The sequence below is a fragment of the Rhinolophus hipposideros genome (genome assembly GCF_964194185.1).
Source record: "Rhinolophus hipposideros genome assembly, chromosome: 13".
Lineage (NCBI taxonomy): Eukaryota > Metazoa > Chordata > Mammalia > Chiroptera > Rhinolophidae > Rhinolophus > Rhinolophus hipposideros.
The window spans coordinates 49,453,125-49,470,512 of record NC_138059.1 but is presented as its reverse complement, the minus strand read 5'-3'; the positions used below and the strand labels follow the sequence as shown (position 1 = coordinate 49,470,512).

The 17,388-nt window shown below is 37.6% G+C and overlaps 1 protein-coding gene across 7 annotated transcripts in view; it reads left to right on the top strand.

Annotated features, from left to right (window-relative positions):
• The window catches only part of ST18 (ST18 C2H2C-type zinc finger transcription factor), a 141,478-nt gene extending 124,862 nt beyond the window's left edge, over nucleotides 1-16,616 (top strand). For all 7 annotated transcript variants that reach the window (XM_081070192.1, XM_081070194.1, XM_081070197.1 and 4 more), the window contains 4 exons: nucleotides 50-138; nucleotides 9,223-9,326; nucleotides 11,678-11,821; nucleotides 14,135-16,616. In XM_081070192.1, coding sequence (XP_080926318.1) covers nucleotides 50-138; nucleotides 9,223-9,326; nucleotides 11,678-11,821; nucleotides 14,135-14,275 — 478 coding nt within the window. In that variant the 3' untranslated portion in view covers nucleotides 14,276-16,616. The remainder of the gene's footprint in view (nucleotides 1-49; nucleotides 139-9,222; nucleotides 9,327-11,677; nucleotides 11,822-14,134) is intronic.
• The last annotated feature ends 772 nt before the right edge of the window (nucleotides 16,617-17,388 follow it).

The following is a 17,388-nucleotide window of genomic DNA, read 5'->3' as shown; positions in this document are numbered from 1 at the left end:
TTTATAAGAAATACTGTTTAACAGATTGGTATAATTTCTATTTTTACAGCTTATCTGGATGTCCTTTAAATGCACAAGCCATCAAAAAGGGCAAGGTCTCAGAAGAACTAATGACCATCAAGCTCAAAGCAACTGGAGGTAAGAGCTCATGGCCGGGGATCACCATCCGCACCAAGGTCCAGACCTTAGCTCCCCAAAGAGTTCTGCATTCCAAACTATACCTTATGCGGGACGTGTAATTTTCTACAAGAAGGAAGCTTTCCTCACATTTGAACTAAAACAATAATTTTATCTAAAGAGAACAGCTTGATTTTCTCCTTGCTTTTTAATAAGGATCCCCGACAGAGAAAATCAAGCGGACTTTTGTCCCTCAGTCCTCAAAATGACAGCTTGCATGAGCATGCTCGTATATGTGTGCGTGCGTACATGTGTGTTCCTTGTGTTAGCTCTCTACCAGATATAAGAAACAATTTCTGTCATTTACATTTGAATCCTTAAATTTTGTTCTATACTCGAAATGATTTTCATGGTGAATCCAGATGATTTCAATTTAGCATCTATATTTATATTTCCCTATATTGTTAAATATAATATATATTTATATTTATATTTAGCATCTGTATTTATATTTAGCATCTATATTTATATTTCCCTATGTTATATTAATATAATATATTTACATTTCCCTTTTATCTAGTGTTAGTTCCTGATCAAATTTAATATACAGTTTCTGTGCTCTATATTTGTATTCCCCAATTTTCCTTTGATTCTTCTGTGCTTTTCTGCTTTTTTTAATGTTTTTAGCCTTTTTCCTTTTTTTGGTGGAAATTATTTTATTTGTGGCTTATTTTTATTTTTTCTAATTTTTTTCAATTACATTTGACACCCAATATTATTTTATATTAGTTTCAGGTGTACAGCATTGGTTAAATATTTATAAATTATATAATTTATGTTTTGCTTAAGATTTCTGTACAGCATTATCTCAGGCATGTGTTGTTTTCCATTGAAGATCACACTAAGTCATCTGAGACACAATAGCAAAGCAATCATTTTGCTTTGGAGGGTTTATTTGATGGTGTATTTGAAACATGACTACCCATGGAACGGAGCTGGAGACTTTTAACTATTGTAACTTTATTTGTCTGAAAACATTGCTCAATCTTTTAATTTGCATGTGATTTTTAAAAGAAGATATGCAATATTCAAGGAGGAGAGCACTCTCAAGCTTCCTTCTGTTTCCCTCTGAGGCCATCAGAGGCATTTCTTTTTTTTTTTTTTTTAATTTAGATGTGTTTTATTTATAGTTCATAAACAAAATTTGTTATGTTAAATTTCTATGCCCATTTTTAATTTCATTTTATTTTATTTTATTTTATTTTGTTTTGTTTTATTTTATTTTTACATCCCTCACACCGTGAACCCCGCTCCCCCCATCCACCACCACCCCGACCTCACACCGAGCCATCACATTATACACATAAAATCAGAGGCATTTCTTAAAGTGGGTGCTCCTTCCATGGGCGCTCACTCCTGAGAGCTGAGGTAGGTCAGCATGCTTGTGGAGGAGGAAAGACATGCTGGATGTCAGGAACAGGTCTGCACTCTCATGCTCTCCAGTGTTCAGATGCTCAGTAAAATTGCTTTCTCCAGATGCTTTGATTGTTCCTTGGAAATATTTCCCACTCAACTGCTTCTTAGCACATTCTCAGAAAAATTGGCATAATTAATATTTATTTGTACATCGCCTTATGTTAAACAATATTTAAAGGGTGGGGAGTGCAAAGCTACATTTAATGGGGGACAAAAGAAAGAAAGCTACTTAAAATTTAATTTAAAAAAAAATGAGACAGAAGGAAATAAAAGATAAGAAAGCAAGATAGGACAACCCTGAGGATAATAGAATGAATGTGTGAAGTCGGCCATTTCATGGTGGGTAAAAAAGGATCTCAAATTTGACTTTCAGCTTTTTAGAAGTAAAAGCAAAAGGAGAATATAACCACTATGAGAATCACACTGTCAGTAAATTCAGAGCAAAATATTTTCTGGAACTGAGTGCTTGAAGAAATACTTCCTATGAGTCTTCATTATGCTAGCACCAAAAACACCTTACAGGCTGCTCCTAATAAAGATAACAAAACAGTAAGCCAGTGGCTTTATAGCAAATTATAGAGGGTCAGAGTGATATGGGCTAGTTACACTCCTCTGCTGGTCTGTCTGAACCCACTGATAGACTATTACAGTAATCTGGGAGCAGCTGGACTGAGCACACACCCTGCAAAGAGCACTTTATAAATCCAGCATCTTCAGCTGAGCTTTCCAAGGATGTGGAGCAACAGTGAGATGGGTGGAAAACATTAACAAGTGTCTGATGTGCAGTTATTCTAGGTGGGCCAGGAAACCAGAAAATTACATGTTTTTACAATCTTAGGAGCTAGGGGTTGATGCTAATACGAAGCTTGAGACCCTCTAATGATTTTTGCATGAAGAAAAATCTATTTGAATTCAGGTCGGTGATAAGTTGAGGGTCAAGGAGGAACTAAAGTGATTCTAAGTCTGCTCTAATATAGTTCCACCTCTGTAGCCCCCTACGTTAAAGCGTGACCACAATAATTATACCCTGAATGATTTATATAAAGCAGGTGTAAGCCAACCCTCCCTCATCATAAAATAACCTCAAATTGCAATAAAATATAAAGTATACATGGCTTTAAACGTCTTAGTGTACTATGTTAAGTTAAACTACGTATAAATCATTCATGCAATTGGTTGAATTAGGTAACATAGGATTTTATTACCTACAAACCAGTTAAAACATGGAAAGTTTATATCAAAAAATTTTCATTAAGAATTGATCTCTGTTGTTCATCCTTGCCATAATTAAATTGCCACACTAATTTTTAAGACCATTACTAGTTCTTGATAATAAAATTAGATCATATGTACAAGAACAAATGCTTGACCTTCTAGTCTTTGTGGATACAACTAAAAATTATGATGGTTGACCTACATATATGTTTTTAATTTATGATCCTTCTAGTTATTCCTATGTGGTAAAATAGTATATTCTAAATGTTTTGATACATCATTCCTTTCTGGATATTATCTCTTCACCCCTTTAGTAACAAAAATAGTTAAATTTATGTTAACTCATTTCCCCTAAATAAAAACAGAAGTAAAAATTTAGTCTGTACACCAAATATAAAAATAAAGGTTCCCTCAAAAAATATATAGTCTGTTTGAAATAGAATTGTTTCATTTGTATGATATGAAAAAAATAACTTGTTAAAGACCCTTATAAGATGAGTACACCTGCTATATACAGATACATACATCACATATATTTATGTGGAATATGAAGAAAATTTTATTACAAATTATATAATCCCTGATTATGCACTTAGATTAGTATCAAGTAAACGTTAGAATTATTGAATGAAAAAAAGCAGATGCCCTTGCTCTTAAACAGGTGTACTCTATAAAGATAAAGGGCCATGGAACAGTTCAGTAAAATATTTAATGGAAAGTTTATACGGTTTCCTTCATCAGCAATACTTATCTAGTCTAACATTCTATGTAAGTGTATCTGTAAAGCAACATCAGCACACACATTTTGCTAACACTTTCAAAACAGATTAAATACCTGTGTGTAAAGGTAGCATTATAATTGTTAAGAGAACATATTCTAGAACCAGAAAACTTATGTTTCGAATTGCAGTTTGTCATGCAGGGTGTCATGTCCCAAGGTCTCTAGTCCTGCTCCCTGCATAAGAATGCAGGATATGGTGAGGCCAAAAAGGAACACCAACGGAGCCATAGATAGGGGAGTCATAGGACGATAATTTCACTGGCGGCTGGGTTGGAGACACAGGGAGCAGGAGCCACACTATTCGCAACCCGCCATCCATTTGTCTCTGCCAAACAACCTCACTTACTAACTGCAATCCACACTCCTTCCTTGCTAGCCCCCATTTGCTGCTAGCGTAGCCACGGCAGTTATATTGGTGGCCAACGGCTCACTGGTTACAGCTGCCGGCCAACTAGCCACATCTGATGGCCATCCATTCACAGTTGATGGCCATTTACTACCCTAGTGAGCACCTTTCTACTTGAGGCCGAGAGCCTGGAAACTGCACTCATGGCTCTGTCCTCACACAGTTCTATCAGCATACTGATTAACCCCTCCATGCCTTTGTTTTCCCACCCATTAAATGAGGTAATTAAGTATACTACTTCATAGTCTCCTTATGAGATTCAAATGAATTAATATTTGCAAGTACAGTGTGAAACTCAAAATCAATATCATCCTCCCAGTTCTACTCAATAGTGAAGGCTCTTAAAGAGTATATATATTGAAAGGAGTAGGTCAGGTGAAATAAGTAAGATAATATATTCATGGGGAAAAAGTACAAAGAAATTGGGTGAATTTACTCTCGTGGCTAAAATCTCTCCCCAAATCTCAGAAATCATAATGAAAACATAGTTTACTCATTTATTAATTTCATGAGAATTTGTGGAGTGCCTATTATGTATTAGATTCTATCATAAAGTTTCCTTTTTGAGGTCCTTTTCCATAGGCTTCTCGGCTTCTTTTCTTGTTAGGCATCATCCAATTGGCCCCATCTTGATTAAGAAGCACTAATATTGGACCCATAATCCTAACTAGGGGTAATCCATAATCCTAACTAGATCTCAGTACCAAGAATACAGACTCTCACTTAAACAGTCTTTTCACAAGTATCCATAACTTAGCCAAAATTGAACTCTTCATTTTCGTGCTGCAAATTGCTGCTCCCTGAGCCTACCTCATCCCAGAAACACCAGCTCAAGCAGAAACAGGTAGTGATCCTTGATTTCCTCCATTCTCTCATCCCCTTCCTCCAATCCATCACAAGTGTTGCAAATTCTACTTTCAAGTTTTATCTTTAGTCTACTACTATTACTCCTACTTCCACTGTCATTGGGCAAGGGGTCATCTGACCCATGCAGGACCACAGCAATAATCTCCTAACCAGTCTTTTTGCTTCTACTCTGTTTTTCTTCAATCCATTCTCTGCTCAAAAATCTGGGTTATACTATCAAAAAGTCAGCCAGAACACATCACTCCCTACTTAAAATCCTTCACTGGCTCTGTCACGCGGCGAGTCACACAGGGTCTCTGGTCCCACTCCCCACATAAGAATGCAGGACATGGTGAGGCCAAAAAGGAATACCCACGGAGCCATAGGTAGGGGAGTCATACTATTATATTCTTGCTGGCGGCTGGGTTGGAGACACAGGAAGCAGGAGCCACAACCCTCACTGCACCACTTGTAGGCTTAGCCACCATCTTCTTACTAGCCCCAATTTTGCTGCTAGCGTAGCCACAGCAGTTATATTAGAGGCCAATAGCTCACTGGTTACAGCTGACGGCCAACTAGCCACAGCCGATGGCCATGCAATCACAGTTGATGGCCATTTACTACTTGAGCCAGCACCTTTCCACGTGAGGCCGAGAGCCTGGAAACTGCACACCTTGCTCTGTCCCCACACTCCACCCCTACAGGGTCTCGCCTCACAATCTACGCGACAAGCGTCTTCCACTAGGGGCCCTGTGCGAGGAGCCTGGAGGTGAATGCAATATCCTGGACACAGCCAGCCTCTCTGGGCACAGCCAGGGTCTCTCAGGGCTTCTCAGGGCACCACCAGTCCTTCTGGGCACAGCCATACTTACTGGGCTTCTTAGGGTACCACCAGTCTCCCTGGGCACAGTCAGGGCCTCTTAGGGCACTGCCATCTCTCTGGGCACAGCCAGACCTCCTGGACTCAGCCAGGGCTCTCAGGGCACTGCCACTCTCTCTGGGTGCAGCCAGACTTCCTGGACTCACCCAGGGCTCTCAGGGCACTGCCATTCTCTCTGGGCGTCTCAGGATACTGCCAATCTCTTCAGGACACGGCCTGACTTCCTGGACACAGCCAGGGCCTCTCAGGGTACTGCCAGTCTTTCTGGGCAAAGCCAGTCTTCCTGGGCACAGCCAGGGTTTCTCAGGGTGCCACCAGTCTTTCTGGGCACCGCCAGACTTCCTCACCTATTCTCCACGGGAGCTGGTCAAGACACAAAAGCAAACATCAGCCAGTTCCACTACATGGTGGTATGTTCCCAAGCAAACAGTCAAGCAGTCCATTAAATTAGGGATGGAGCCCATTCCCCATAGTCCACAGTCATTCTCCAGGGCTGTGCATTAGCCTCACAATGTGTGCCCTCTCTGCAGGGCGAGGGCTCCAAGTCCTCCCCAACCTGGGGGTGAGGGCCTCAGCAAGCACTTCCCAGCCCACAGTGTCGCAACAACCTTCCTTTGCTTTCTCCGGCTTATGCTGGTTGGGGAACCATCCATGTCTTCTCGCCTCTCCACGGGGCTCGAGCTCTCAGCAATGGCTCCTCCTGGTCTTCCTGAGACTGAGTGTTCATAAGCACAAACTACTCCACCCCCTTCGGAGAGCTTTGGCCGGCATTATACCCTGCTCACTGCACCGTGTGTTATGCGGGGTGACAGGTGAGGTCTCAGCTCCGCTCCCCACATAAGAACGCAAGACATGGTGAGTCCAAAAAGGAACGCCCACGGAGCCATAGGTAGGGGAGTCATACTACTATATGCTCAGCTGGCAGCTGGGTTGGAGACACAGGAAGCAGGAGCCACACAATTCTCAACCCTCACTGCACCGCTTGCAGGCTCAGCCACCATCTTCTTGCTAGCCCCCATTTTGCTGCTAGCATAGCCACAGCAGTTATATTAGAGGCCAATAGCTCACTGGTTATAACTGACAGCCAACTAGCCACAGCTGATGGCCATGCAATCACAGTTGTTGGCCATTTACTACCTGAGCCAGCACCTTTCCACGTGAGGCCGAGAGCCTGAAAACTGCACTCCTTGCTCTGTCCTCACAGGCTCCATAGCACTTAGAATAAATGCAAGCTCCTTGTGAGTTTACCCCACTTTCCTCACTCACTGTGCCTTCATTCAAAAGGACCTTCTTAGGAAAGTCTCAGGAGTATCTCCTTCCCTGGCCAGGCCTTTGTGCTTTCTGCAGCTTCTGCCTGGAATGCGCATCTCACCCACTAGCTTTTCATATGCCTGCCTCTTTCATGTAAGTAAAGCCTCAGATTAAATGAGGTTTCTTCAGTGAGGGTACTCATAGTACCCTGCTTGTTTCCTTTGAAGCTCTTCATATATTATAAGCATTTCCTTGCTTATCGTTTGCCTCTCCAGATATTATGGAAGAAAATACCATTCCTTGAAGTGGAATTTGATTCCAAAGGGCAAAAAGAAAAAATAAAATCACAAAAAAATGTGTCAAAGAAATATAACAAAATAAGTTTTCTTTTGCTCAAATCAGAAAGTTAAGTGCTGATAGCACTGAAAAATACCAGTTTAATTGAGAATCTATGCTCCCTGAAGTTATTGAAAACAAGTATTTCAATCCCTATTTTCTGAGAGAAGATTCCTCTACCAGCATACTGGCCAGCAAAATGTGGTGCTGAGAATGCAATTTGATTCTTTAGATATACAAGCCCATGCAGAGTAACTCCTATGTTTCAGATATTTTCATTAGTGCGGTCTGGGGAAATTGTTTACTGTTTTCATAGTAGCCATCTCATACTTTTGACTCAGAGTCAAGTTGATCTAGGTACTAAATATCTAAATCTCAGTTGTGGGTTTGCTTTTCTTTTTTATCAACTCTCAGAACTCAGCATTAGTTTAATCTTATGACACACTCTCTTCATTGGTCCCGGCATGGCCCACTTTTATCCAGGTAGTTAGTTACTTATAATAAAGCAAGAAGTACCTACAAAACAGTTACCTGTTTTTATCATGCTATATATAAATTTTCAGGGCTTACTTTGTTTTTCTTAACATTGTGTGAGTAAGAGTCATCTATGTTGTTTTTACTGGGCATGTATGTGGCTTGTTTCAAGGTTGTACTTTGTGAACAATATGCCACGTGCATCTTGCACATGCCACCTATTGTACATGCGCAACTGTTTGTCTCAGGTGTGTACCTAGAATTCTATGACTAGAATTGCTGGATCTTAGAGGATGTGAAGTTCGCCTTCAGTAGATAGTGAACCGTGTTCCAAAGTAGTTATGCCAGGAATGTATAAGAGCCTAGATTTCTTTCAAACAAATTGTCAAGTCTCCCCATCCTGCTTTCATAAAATTGATCTTTCTAAATATAAACACAAAAGTTTACATTTATCCCACTTAACTGGCATCTCTATGGTTTAGAGTCATCATTGTGGACTATTGAGATTACCTTAACTTTCTGGTATCCTTAATATTTACTACCTTTCCCACCTTTTAAAAATCTTTAAAATGTATTCATATTCCTTCTACAAAATAGTGATGGGAAAATAACTCCTGTTCATTGAGAGCCTACTCTATGTTAAGCACTTTATATTTCATTTCATTGATTTGCACAACATAGATTTTATGCTCTTTTACAGACAAGGACACTAAAGCACAAAGAAGGAAGTTTCCCAGGTTCAAGAACAAGGGTCAAAGCCAGCGTCAAACTCTATAGCCCATTTTTCTTCTCCTAGATTGCATTTGCTCCTTATCCAAGTCCATGTAGAGAACCCAAATTGTGTATTCCTGGACTCTGACCCACCTGCCAGCACCCCAGCTCTGCCTCTATAATGGTTCATAAAGTCCTCCTCAGTTAACAAATGTATAATTAAAACAAAATTCATGTCTTAACTGTCATTGCAGCACTGTATATAAGAGAATGCATGAATTTAGGAATTCAGTCCCAGCTCTGCCTAATACTCTGTATCATACTCAAGACAGGGTTATATCACCTCTGTCAGTGATTAGCATGGTCTCACTTAGCCTAAGGCTCAGTGTCTTCATATGTGAAAAATGTATATTGGAATATGTCCCACAGGGTGTAGTGAAGTTTAAATGAGAAAACATTAACAAACGTCTTGCAGCACACCTACAACATAATGGAGAAACATTAAATGGTGGTACTTTTATATTCCCTTTTTTCTTACAAAGGATTGAAATCATGCAACTCCTTTTACCCACCATTTTAGAATCTTGGATATGGATTTGGGTTAAAAATTCAACATTTTAAATTAAAGTCTAATTTTCACTTCACAAACCACAAATTAAATGTAAAATGACTCAGATTTGTCATAGTCTTATATTTTCAGTTTGAATTAAGATAATCTGACTCTTTTAGGTATAGAGAGTGATGAAGAAATTAGGCATTTGGATGAAGAAATAAAAGAACTGAATGAATCCAACCTTAAAATTGAAGCAGATATGATGAAACTTCAGACACAGGTAAAACAAAGTTCTTTTTGTGGTAAATATAATCTTTAGTGGAGGCAAAATACTGAACTGTTAACCTTGTGATAAGAAAAAAAGTACTCGGATGTCTTCCAATAAATATACTGAGCATGTCTGGATTACATAATTATTGTAAAAATGTGAATATTGATTTGCTAGCTGAAGACAAATCTGCATGCGTTTGCTTTGGGTGCATCAAAGGCTCTATAAGCAAATAAAGCAGATCATCCGATAGATCATCTTGTAGAGTGTGTGGTGCTTTAGAAAAGTTGTCATGAGGAGATATAAGATTACTTAGTTTTATTCAAAATTCAAGTAAAACAGAGCAACTTTTTTATTAAATTTATTGACATTATTTTATTACTGACATTAGTTAGTAAAATTATATGGGTTTCAAGTGTACAATTCTGTAATACATTTTCTATGTATTGCATTGTGTGTTCAATATCCTGAGTCAGTTCACCTTCTATCACCATACATATATTTGAACCCCTTTACCCTCTTCTCTCCACTCTCCCACCTTACCCTCTGGTAACCACTAACCTATTGTCTGTGTCTATGAGTTTTTGTTTGTTTTTCTATTCATTTGTTGCTTTCAGTTTTATATCACACATATAAGTGAAATCATACGGTTCTCGACTTTTTCTCTCTTATTTTACTTAGCATGATAATCTCAAGATCCATCCATGTTGTCACAAAAGACAGCATTTCATCTTTTCTTATGGCCAAGAAATATTCCATTATATATATGTACCGCCAAGTAAAACAGAACAACTTTTTAAATTTATTTTTTTTCTATAACATATCTGAATATGTCAGTTTTTGTTAGAAACAGATCTTTCCTGAACAGAGATTTTCCTGAACAGATTCTTTACCAAAAATCCAAGCAGTTTCTCAATTCTTCATTCTCCTTCCCCATTTCTGATTAAATTTATCCAAGTGGAAATTAAAAGGTCGGTCCAGGATTTTTTAAAATACTACTGATAACTCTATTGCAACAAATCAGAAAGAAAAGAACAATGAGACAAATATAGGCTGAAGTATCTTACTCCCTTCTCTTCTTTCCTGAAATGTAGTATTTTTAGACCACTGTGGTTACTGACTCTCAGTAGTCCTCATTCACATCAGCTTAAGACTGAAAATTTTAGTCCATCTGAAACACAGGTTTGGTTTCCTTATACAGCATGACCAATGTCATAAACTTCCATTGATAGCGATCAGGTCTACAAAAAGAGCTTAATGCCTTGGTTTACAAATTGTAGGAACTCCGCTTTACAGCTATTAGTAAAGAAAGCAAAGGCCTCTGCCCACATGGAACTTTCAATCTAGAAGGGAGAGGCAGACAGTAACAAAAATAAATCATATCAATAAGTGATAAATTGTGTTGTGTGAGTGAAGGAGGCAGAGAGATGCAGCCAGATTTCAATGTAAAAGAAGATAGCCAGGCTAACCCTCAGGAAAAAGAAAACATTTTGGCAAAGACTTTGGGAACTGAGGGAGTTTGCCAAACAGGTATGGGAAGAGTGTTTCAAAGAATAAAAATAGCAAGTGCAAGAACCCTACATCTTGAGAAGGCCCAGAGTTTTGAGAAATAGAGTAAGTGTCGCTTCAGGTGAGTGATGTAGGGAGAATCAAAGGAGATGAGTCCCAGAGATAGTACATGGAGTGTCTTAGACTATTTTAAAGACCTTGGTTTTTATTCTGAATGAAGTCAGAACCATTGAGGGGTTTTGAGCCAAGAGTTAACGTGATCGTATTTGACCTGCATCTGACTTACATTTTAAGAGACTTGTAGTGATACCTGTGTTGAACATAGGCCAGGAATAGATTGCAGAGGGTCAAAGTCACAGGCAAGGCCACCCATGAGAAGGCTGTCAGTCAGTCTGGTGGCTAGGTTTAGGGGACAGCAGTGCAGGTGGAGACAGTAATCCCATCCTGTATATTTTGAAAGAGGAGCCCAGTGAATTTGAAGTGTGAGAGTAAGAGAGCCCTCAGGGTTACCTCGAAACTTGAGCAACATTGAGGTTGCCACCACCTAGGAAGAAACCTGTATACAGAGCAGGTTTGGGGGAAATAGGAAAAGTTTGCTCTTAAACATAGTGAGCTTAAGATATCTATGTGGAGATGGGGTGGGATCTATAATTCATGGGAGAAGTTTTGGCTAAAGATATAAATTTGGGAATGTGATTGCAAAATTTAAGAGCAGTCTTCTGGGGTTGCACTTCTGTGAAGAGAAGTTACAGCATATGCATTTAAATTCAGCTGATGCATTTTCCTTCAGAGAAAATGCTTTTGTACTCTTTCCAAACTCTACTTCTCATATTCTCAAGTTATTTCCATTTCAGATCACATCTATGGAGAGCAACTTAAAGACCATAGAGGAAGAGAATAAACTTATAGAACAGAACAATGAAAGCCTGCTCAAGGAGCTGGCAGGTTTAAGTCAAGCTCTCATTTCAAGCCTTGCCGACATCCAGCTCCCACAAATGGTAAGTCTGAGGCCAGAATGTGGCTGCTCCATTCCAAGTGTTTGCAGTGTCCGTGTCCAGCAGGGCTGCCAGACAGAGCTACCTAGCTTTGAGAAAGCCTGTCAGCAGTCACAGAGGCATCATGCTTCTTCATGTATGACTTGCAATAACCTCCCTCATTGGGAATGTGATAGATACATACATTTACGTTACATTAAGGTCAAGGGTTTTTGATATTGAAGGAGTCATTTAAAGATGAGAGTTTACTTGAAACTTGTTTCAAAATGTAATATGAATATCAGAGGCCAAAACTTTCTGGCTAAAAATTTGTTTTCAAATAGAAAGCTTATAAAATCTGAGACCCAGCCATTTGTGTCATTCACCCAACTCAAGAAGTGTAGAAAAAAATAATAATTTGGTGCTTTCTTTATACTAAGTATGCAGAACATACTTAAATTTCCTTAATATAGAATAAAAAGCACCAAAGTGAGTAAGGGATCCCTTTTCCAAAATCTAAACATATATTTGAAGTATAACAACTATTTAAAACTAATAGAAAATTAGTTTGCTTTACATTTTCATAAATGTAATAAACATTTGAGAGAGAGGCTGCATTGTTGAATGCCTTTAATTTACTCATTACATGTATTTTTAGAACAAGTTTTCTAAAGCTTCAAATTTTATATTTAGAGTATATTAATATATTAGAAGCATAGAGCATGGAGCATATTAGAGTATATTAGAAGCAGCAATTAATAAAGAAATATGATTGGTTTCCTAAAAACAATAAATCCCTCAATTTTCCCAACTTCCCAGCATGGAGCTGTCATCTTAACCAATTCCAAATATGTCTCTTGATGATTAAAAAAAAAAAATCAATAATTAAAATAATTGAATAATGTAATAAAGAACACAAACAAAAATAAATTATTACTTTGTAGCAGTTTTAAAATAATTATTGGCAGTATTATAATATTATTTGTTAACATTTGTCTAACTTATACTTCAAATTTGTGTTCCTTAATATTTTTTCCTTAACCAATACCATAAAAATAATCATTACCACACAAGATAACTAGTACTTTGTATAGCCACCATATAAGGCTTTCTAGTGATGACTTTTAGGGCTCACCACACTAAATGCACCAAGGACTAAATTCACAAAAGCACCAAGGACTGAGCATTGGCTTCTCATTCTATAGTTGAGAAAATAGGGGCTCCGAGAATTTACATAATTTGATCAAGGTTCCAAAGCTAGCACAAGTCAGGTGGGCCTGGCTTTCAGTATGGCCTTTATTCACTCTGACACTCAGATGTGACTCTCCAAGAAACATGTGCACCACAAAGACAGAAGCTAAAAGGGACAGAAAACCACAGTTAGACAACACTAATAATTTTGATCAGTACTTTGCCGAACACAACAGAATATTCTTCAAATTTAGAAAGCCTACCTTCTAAATAACAATAACAATAATATACTTTATAGTATTTAGACCTTTTAAAAGTCCTTTCTTCCAAGCATCTTGTGAAGTAAGCCAAATGTCAATTTTTTTTCAAAAAGATGGGAAAATGCACGAAAGAATGGTTGGGTAGCATTCCTTTGTGTCATTCATTTCCTTTCATACAGCATGAAATTTCTACACATCTAGTGTCTATTCTCTTTGAAGCACCACATTAGGCATAGAAAATAGCAAAATACCTGAAAAAAATAAATAAATAAAGGATGAGCAGACTGTGACTCTGTGAATTTCACATTCTACCTAGAAAGAGAAATAAAAAAAAGTATATTACAATGATACTGCAAGGGAAAATAGGACAAAGAAGTGTCTGAGGATGAAAGAGGAAATTTTCCACCAGACAACTAGTTAGCAAGCAGCTCACTCAAATCTTAAATTCCTTAATTCAACCCAGTGCTGTGAAAGGAAGCATCTGGTACAAGCAAGCCTTCCTCCCCAGCCTCACTGACATTCACAATCTGCAAACAGGAAGTCTGTTTTATGCTGAGCTTATGCAGTTGAAGCTGAGACTGCCTTTTAAGCCAAGAAGTGCACTCTGAGGGGTCCAACTCAGCAGCCAGACATCTACTTTAGTGGCTCCACCTGACCACAAAATATGTACAATCACATTAATACCATTAATTGAGTAAAGAATGAACAGATGCATCCCAATGCACACTCAGTCTTTCTCCATCTCCCCAAACTCCAGCAGCCATATGTATCCTTACCTTCCTTTCCAGACTCCAGAGTCACAGACACGCTTCCATGTTATTTGGTCCTCTTTTTGCCTCAATTTGAATCCCTGTGATTGGTTTAATGTTGTTTTGTCTTCATTTAGGGGCCTATCAGTGAGCAGAATTTTGAAGCTTACGTAAATACACTCACAGACATGTACAGCAATCTGGAACGGGACTATTCCCCGGAATGCAAAGCTCTGCTAGAAAGTATCAAACAGGCAGTGAAGGGCATCCACGTGTAGGACCGCAGCACTGCCAAGCAACAGAAATCACCAACAGCAGTAATACCGATGGATCTGCTAGGGGCTCTGGCTCCTGCACTACTAAGGCACATAGGTTGCCATACCGTATTTACAATTGCAACATTGCACTAATTTATTCCCCCAGCTGACATAAAAAGAAAAGAAAAGCTATGATAGACTCTGGATTAAAAGCAATGCTGTCAAATATTAGATCTTATTTATTTTCATATGTTTTTCTTTTATTTCTTCATTGCACTCTTTTGAATTTTTTTGTTTGTAAAGTATATGTAAATTAATGTAACATTTTTATATTTTATTTATTTCTAATCAAAGAATTTTTTATCTTTTAACTGCATTTTGAAGTCTGTCATATTTTTACAAGTATGTTGGTTTATTTTCCAATAGAATTTAAATAGAAATGCTATTCTCAAATCACATATCTTTCTAGGTTTAAATGAGAAAACAAAAAAGTATGAAGGAAATCTTTGTCTAAGGACTGCACTATGCTCCAGTTTGATTTTATTGCACACTCCTTCCCTCCCCCCGCCACCCCTTCACTGGCTTTTGTATTTCTAAGTGGGCTTGTGGTAAGGTAAGATTCATGGAAGAAGAAGATAAATGGCGCCCACTAGTGGCCGATAAGCTCTCACAGAAGCACAGTATACTGAAAAAGCCTGTTCAGAATTGGGTAGCAATAATTAAATATAGCAATCAGTAAAATATTCAACTTGGCTGTACGGTTTCAGCTAATGTGAATTATTTATTTGAGATAGTTTAAAGAAACATAAGCTTTTATAGTGATGCAGATTTGTCTGTTTGTTTTTCAAGTCATATCAGATAGTTGGCAACTCTTATTCCAAGACAAGAAACAGGACTTGATGTGACCAGCCAGGTTTTCCTACCATATGTTGGTACAATATACAAGTGACAATATTGATGTAGATTTGTACTTAGCAAATACAAACACATCCAAATGGAAAATTTTGTAAATACCATATCCCCTGAAATAGCATTTATCTTACTGGGTTGACTGGAAAGGAATGGAAAATATAGTAACACGTGAAAAAACGTTACTCTGATCTGAACACTGGTGATATGGTCTCACCCTCTTTAGGCAACAAGACAACTTTCAATTTGATCAAAATCTTTCTGTAAAATTACAAGTGCTACAAAGTATACACTCACCCACACAGGCATACACCCACATACACACACTCAAATACACTCACACTAATAAAATTGAGCCTGAAATCTTGAATTTCTGGATGGATCAGAGTTTAGTAGTTGCTATAGTAAAGCCAATGTCTATTTCAGGGATTGTAGAGTAATTAAGCATTGTTTCAAAAGTTTTTTTATATTTATTTTTTTTAAGAAAAAGGTATAGACAACCAGCTAAACTGCCTTTTTGGTGTGCACACACACCTCGTGTGCAATGTGCCTCCGTGTAAATGGACACTTGAATTTATTGTGGGCTTAATTTTCTGTTCTATAACAAAAGTGTTTATTTTTTATTAGCATCATAGATACGTAGATTGAATGTGATGGCACTTACAGGCTTGATATATTATTCCCATTATTACTGTTATCTGCACAATGAAAAGTAATATCAACAGTAATTCCACTTCCATGCAACTGTGGCCATTGTTATGTAGTAAGTGGGGCTTATCTTTGATTTGGGGTTCATTTGAGCCCTTAAATCTTAGTTTAGTGAAAATGAGATGTCTGTTCTTAGGTAGGAAAGGTGTTTATTTAAAAATCAATTTAAAAAGAAAAGGAGCTACCATATGTGCTGTCTATTATAAATGGGACACCAAACAAAATTTTCTATTAAAGTTATGTCCTTGCAAACATTTTGCTATACAGTACTTGAGAGATGCGTACAAATTAGTTCACTTATTACAAAGATAAAAGTTTAATTTGCTAAATATTTTAACAAGTTTGTTATATATTTTATTTAATTTAAAAGAAATCTCTTACCAACCTATGTATTTATTACTATAATTTACAATGACTTCGGGTTAATTTATTTGTGTTTGCATAGTTTGAGCAGGATGTTTGTGAAGTACGTTTGTATTTATTTGCCTCCTTTGTACTTGATGTGTTTTATAATGTGCACTGAATTTTTTTCCTTTCAACTATGTTAATGATTGATACTGTAAATTGGGTCTTTTGTAAACAACTAAAGGGAAATGATGTATGCATTTTTTTTTAATTTCAAGTAGTTTGTATAATGTTTCTTCAAACAATTAATATTTCTTACATCAAAGCAACAAAACTGTGTTCAGTGCTGTACATTTGGTGTATGGTAGGAAATAAAAATTGATAATGATTTTTCCTGTGATCTTTCTCAAGCTACTATATAGACAACATTATTATGATCTCGTGAAAAGCATTGTCCCAGAGGGGTTCTGCGGGGTAGAGTACATCTGAGTCCTCATCTAGTTCTGAAGGATTTGGTTCTGTCAACAAGTAGGCCTGGTTTATTTTTTACCCCAAGTATACAGGATTTTTTGCCAATTGGCAAGTCGTCACAGCTCTTGGTTCAGTTCACATCTACAGAATAGTGAGTGCCTTTGATGTAAGAAGCAGTAGCACTAGCAGCAAATACACCTGAATCTAGTGAGCTATAAAATATAGGGCCCACTCCCTGATTCCAAATTGCTGTGGGTATATCTGTATCTTCACACAAGTCAATTGAACTCAGATTAAAGAAAAATAATGATTAATTATTGACAACACCTATGTTACTTGTGTGTTTTCACCACATTTTTTTAAATTAAAGTCTATTGGGGTAACAATTGTTAGTAAAGTTATACTGATTTCAGGTGTACAACTTTGTAATACAACATCTATATATCACATTGTGTAGTCACACCCAGAGTAGTTCTCTTTCCATCACCATATGTTTGATCCCCTTTACCCTCATCTACCACCCTATGCCCCTCCTACCTTCTGGTAACCACTAAACTATTGTCTGTGTCTATGTTTGTCTTGTTCCTTTTTGCATTCAGTTTTACATACCACTTATCAGTGAAATTATATGGTTATTGACTTTTTCTGTCTGACTTATTTTGCTTACCATTATAATATCAAGGTCCATATATGTTGTCGCA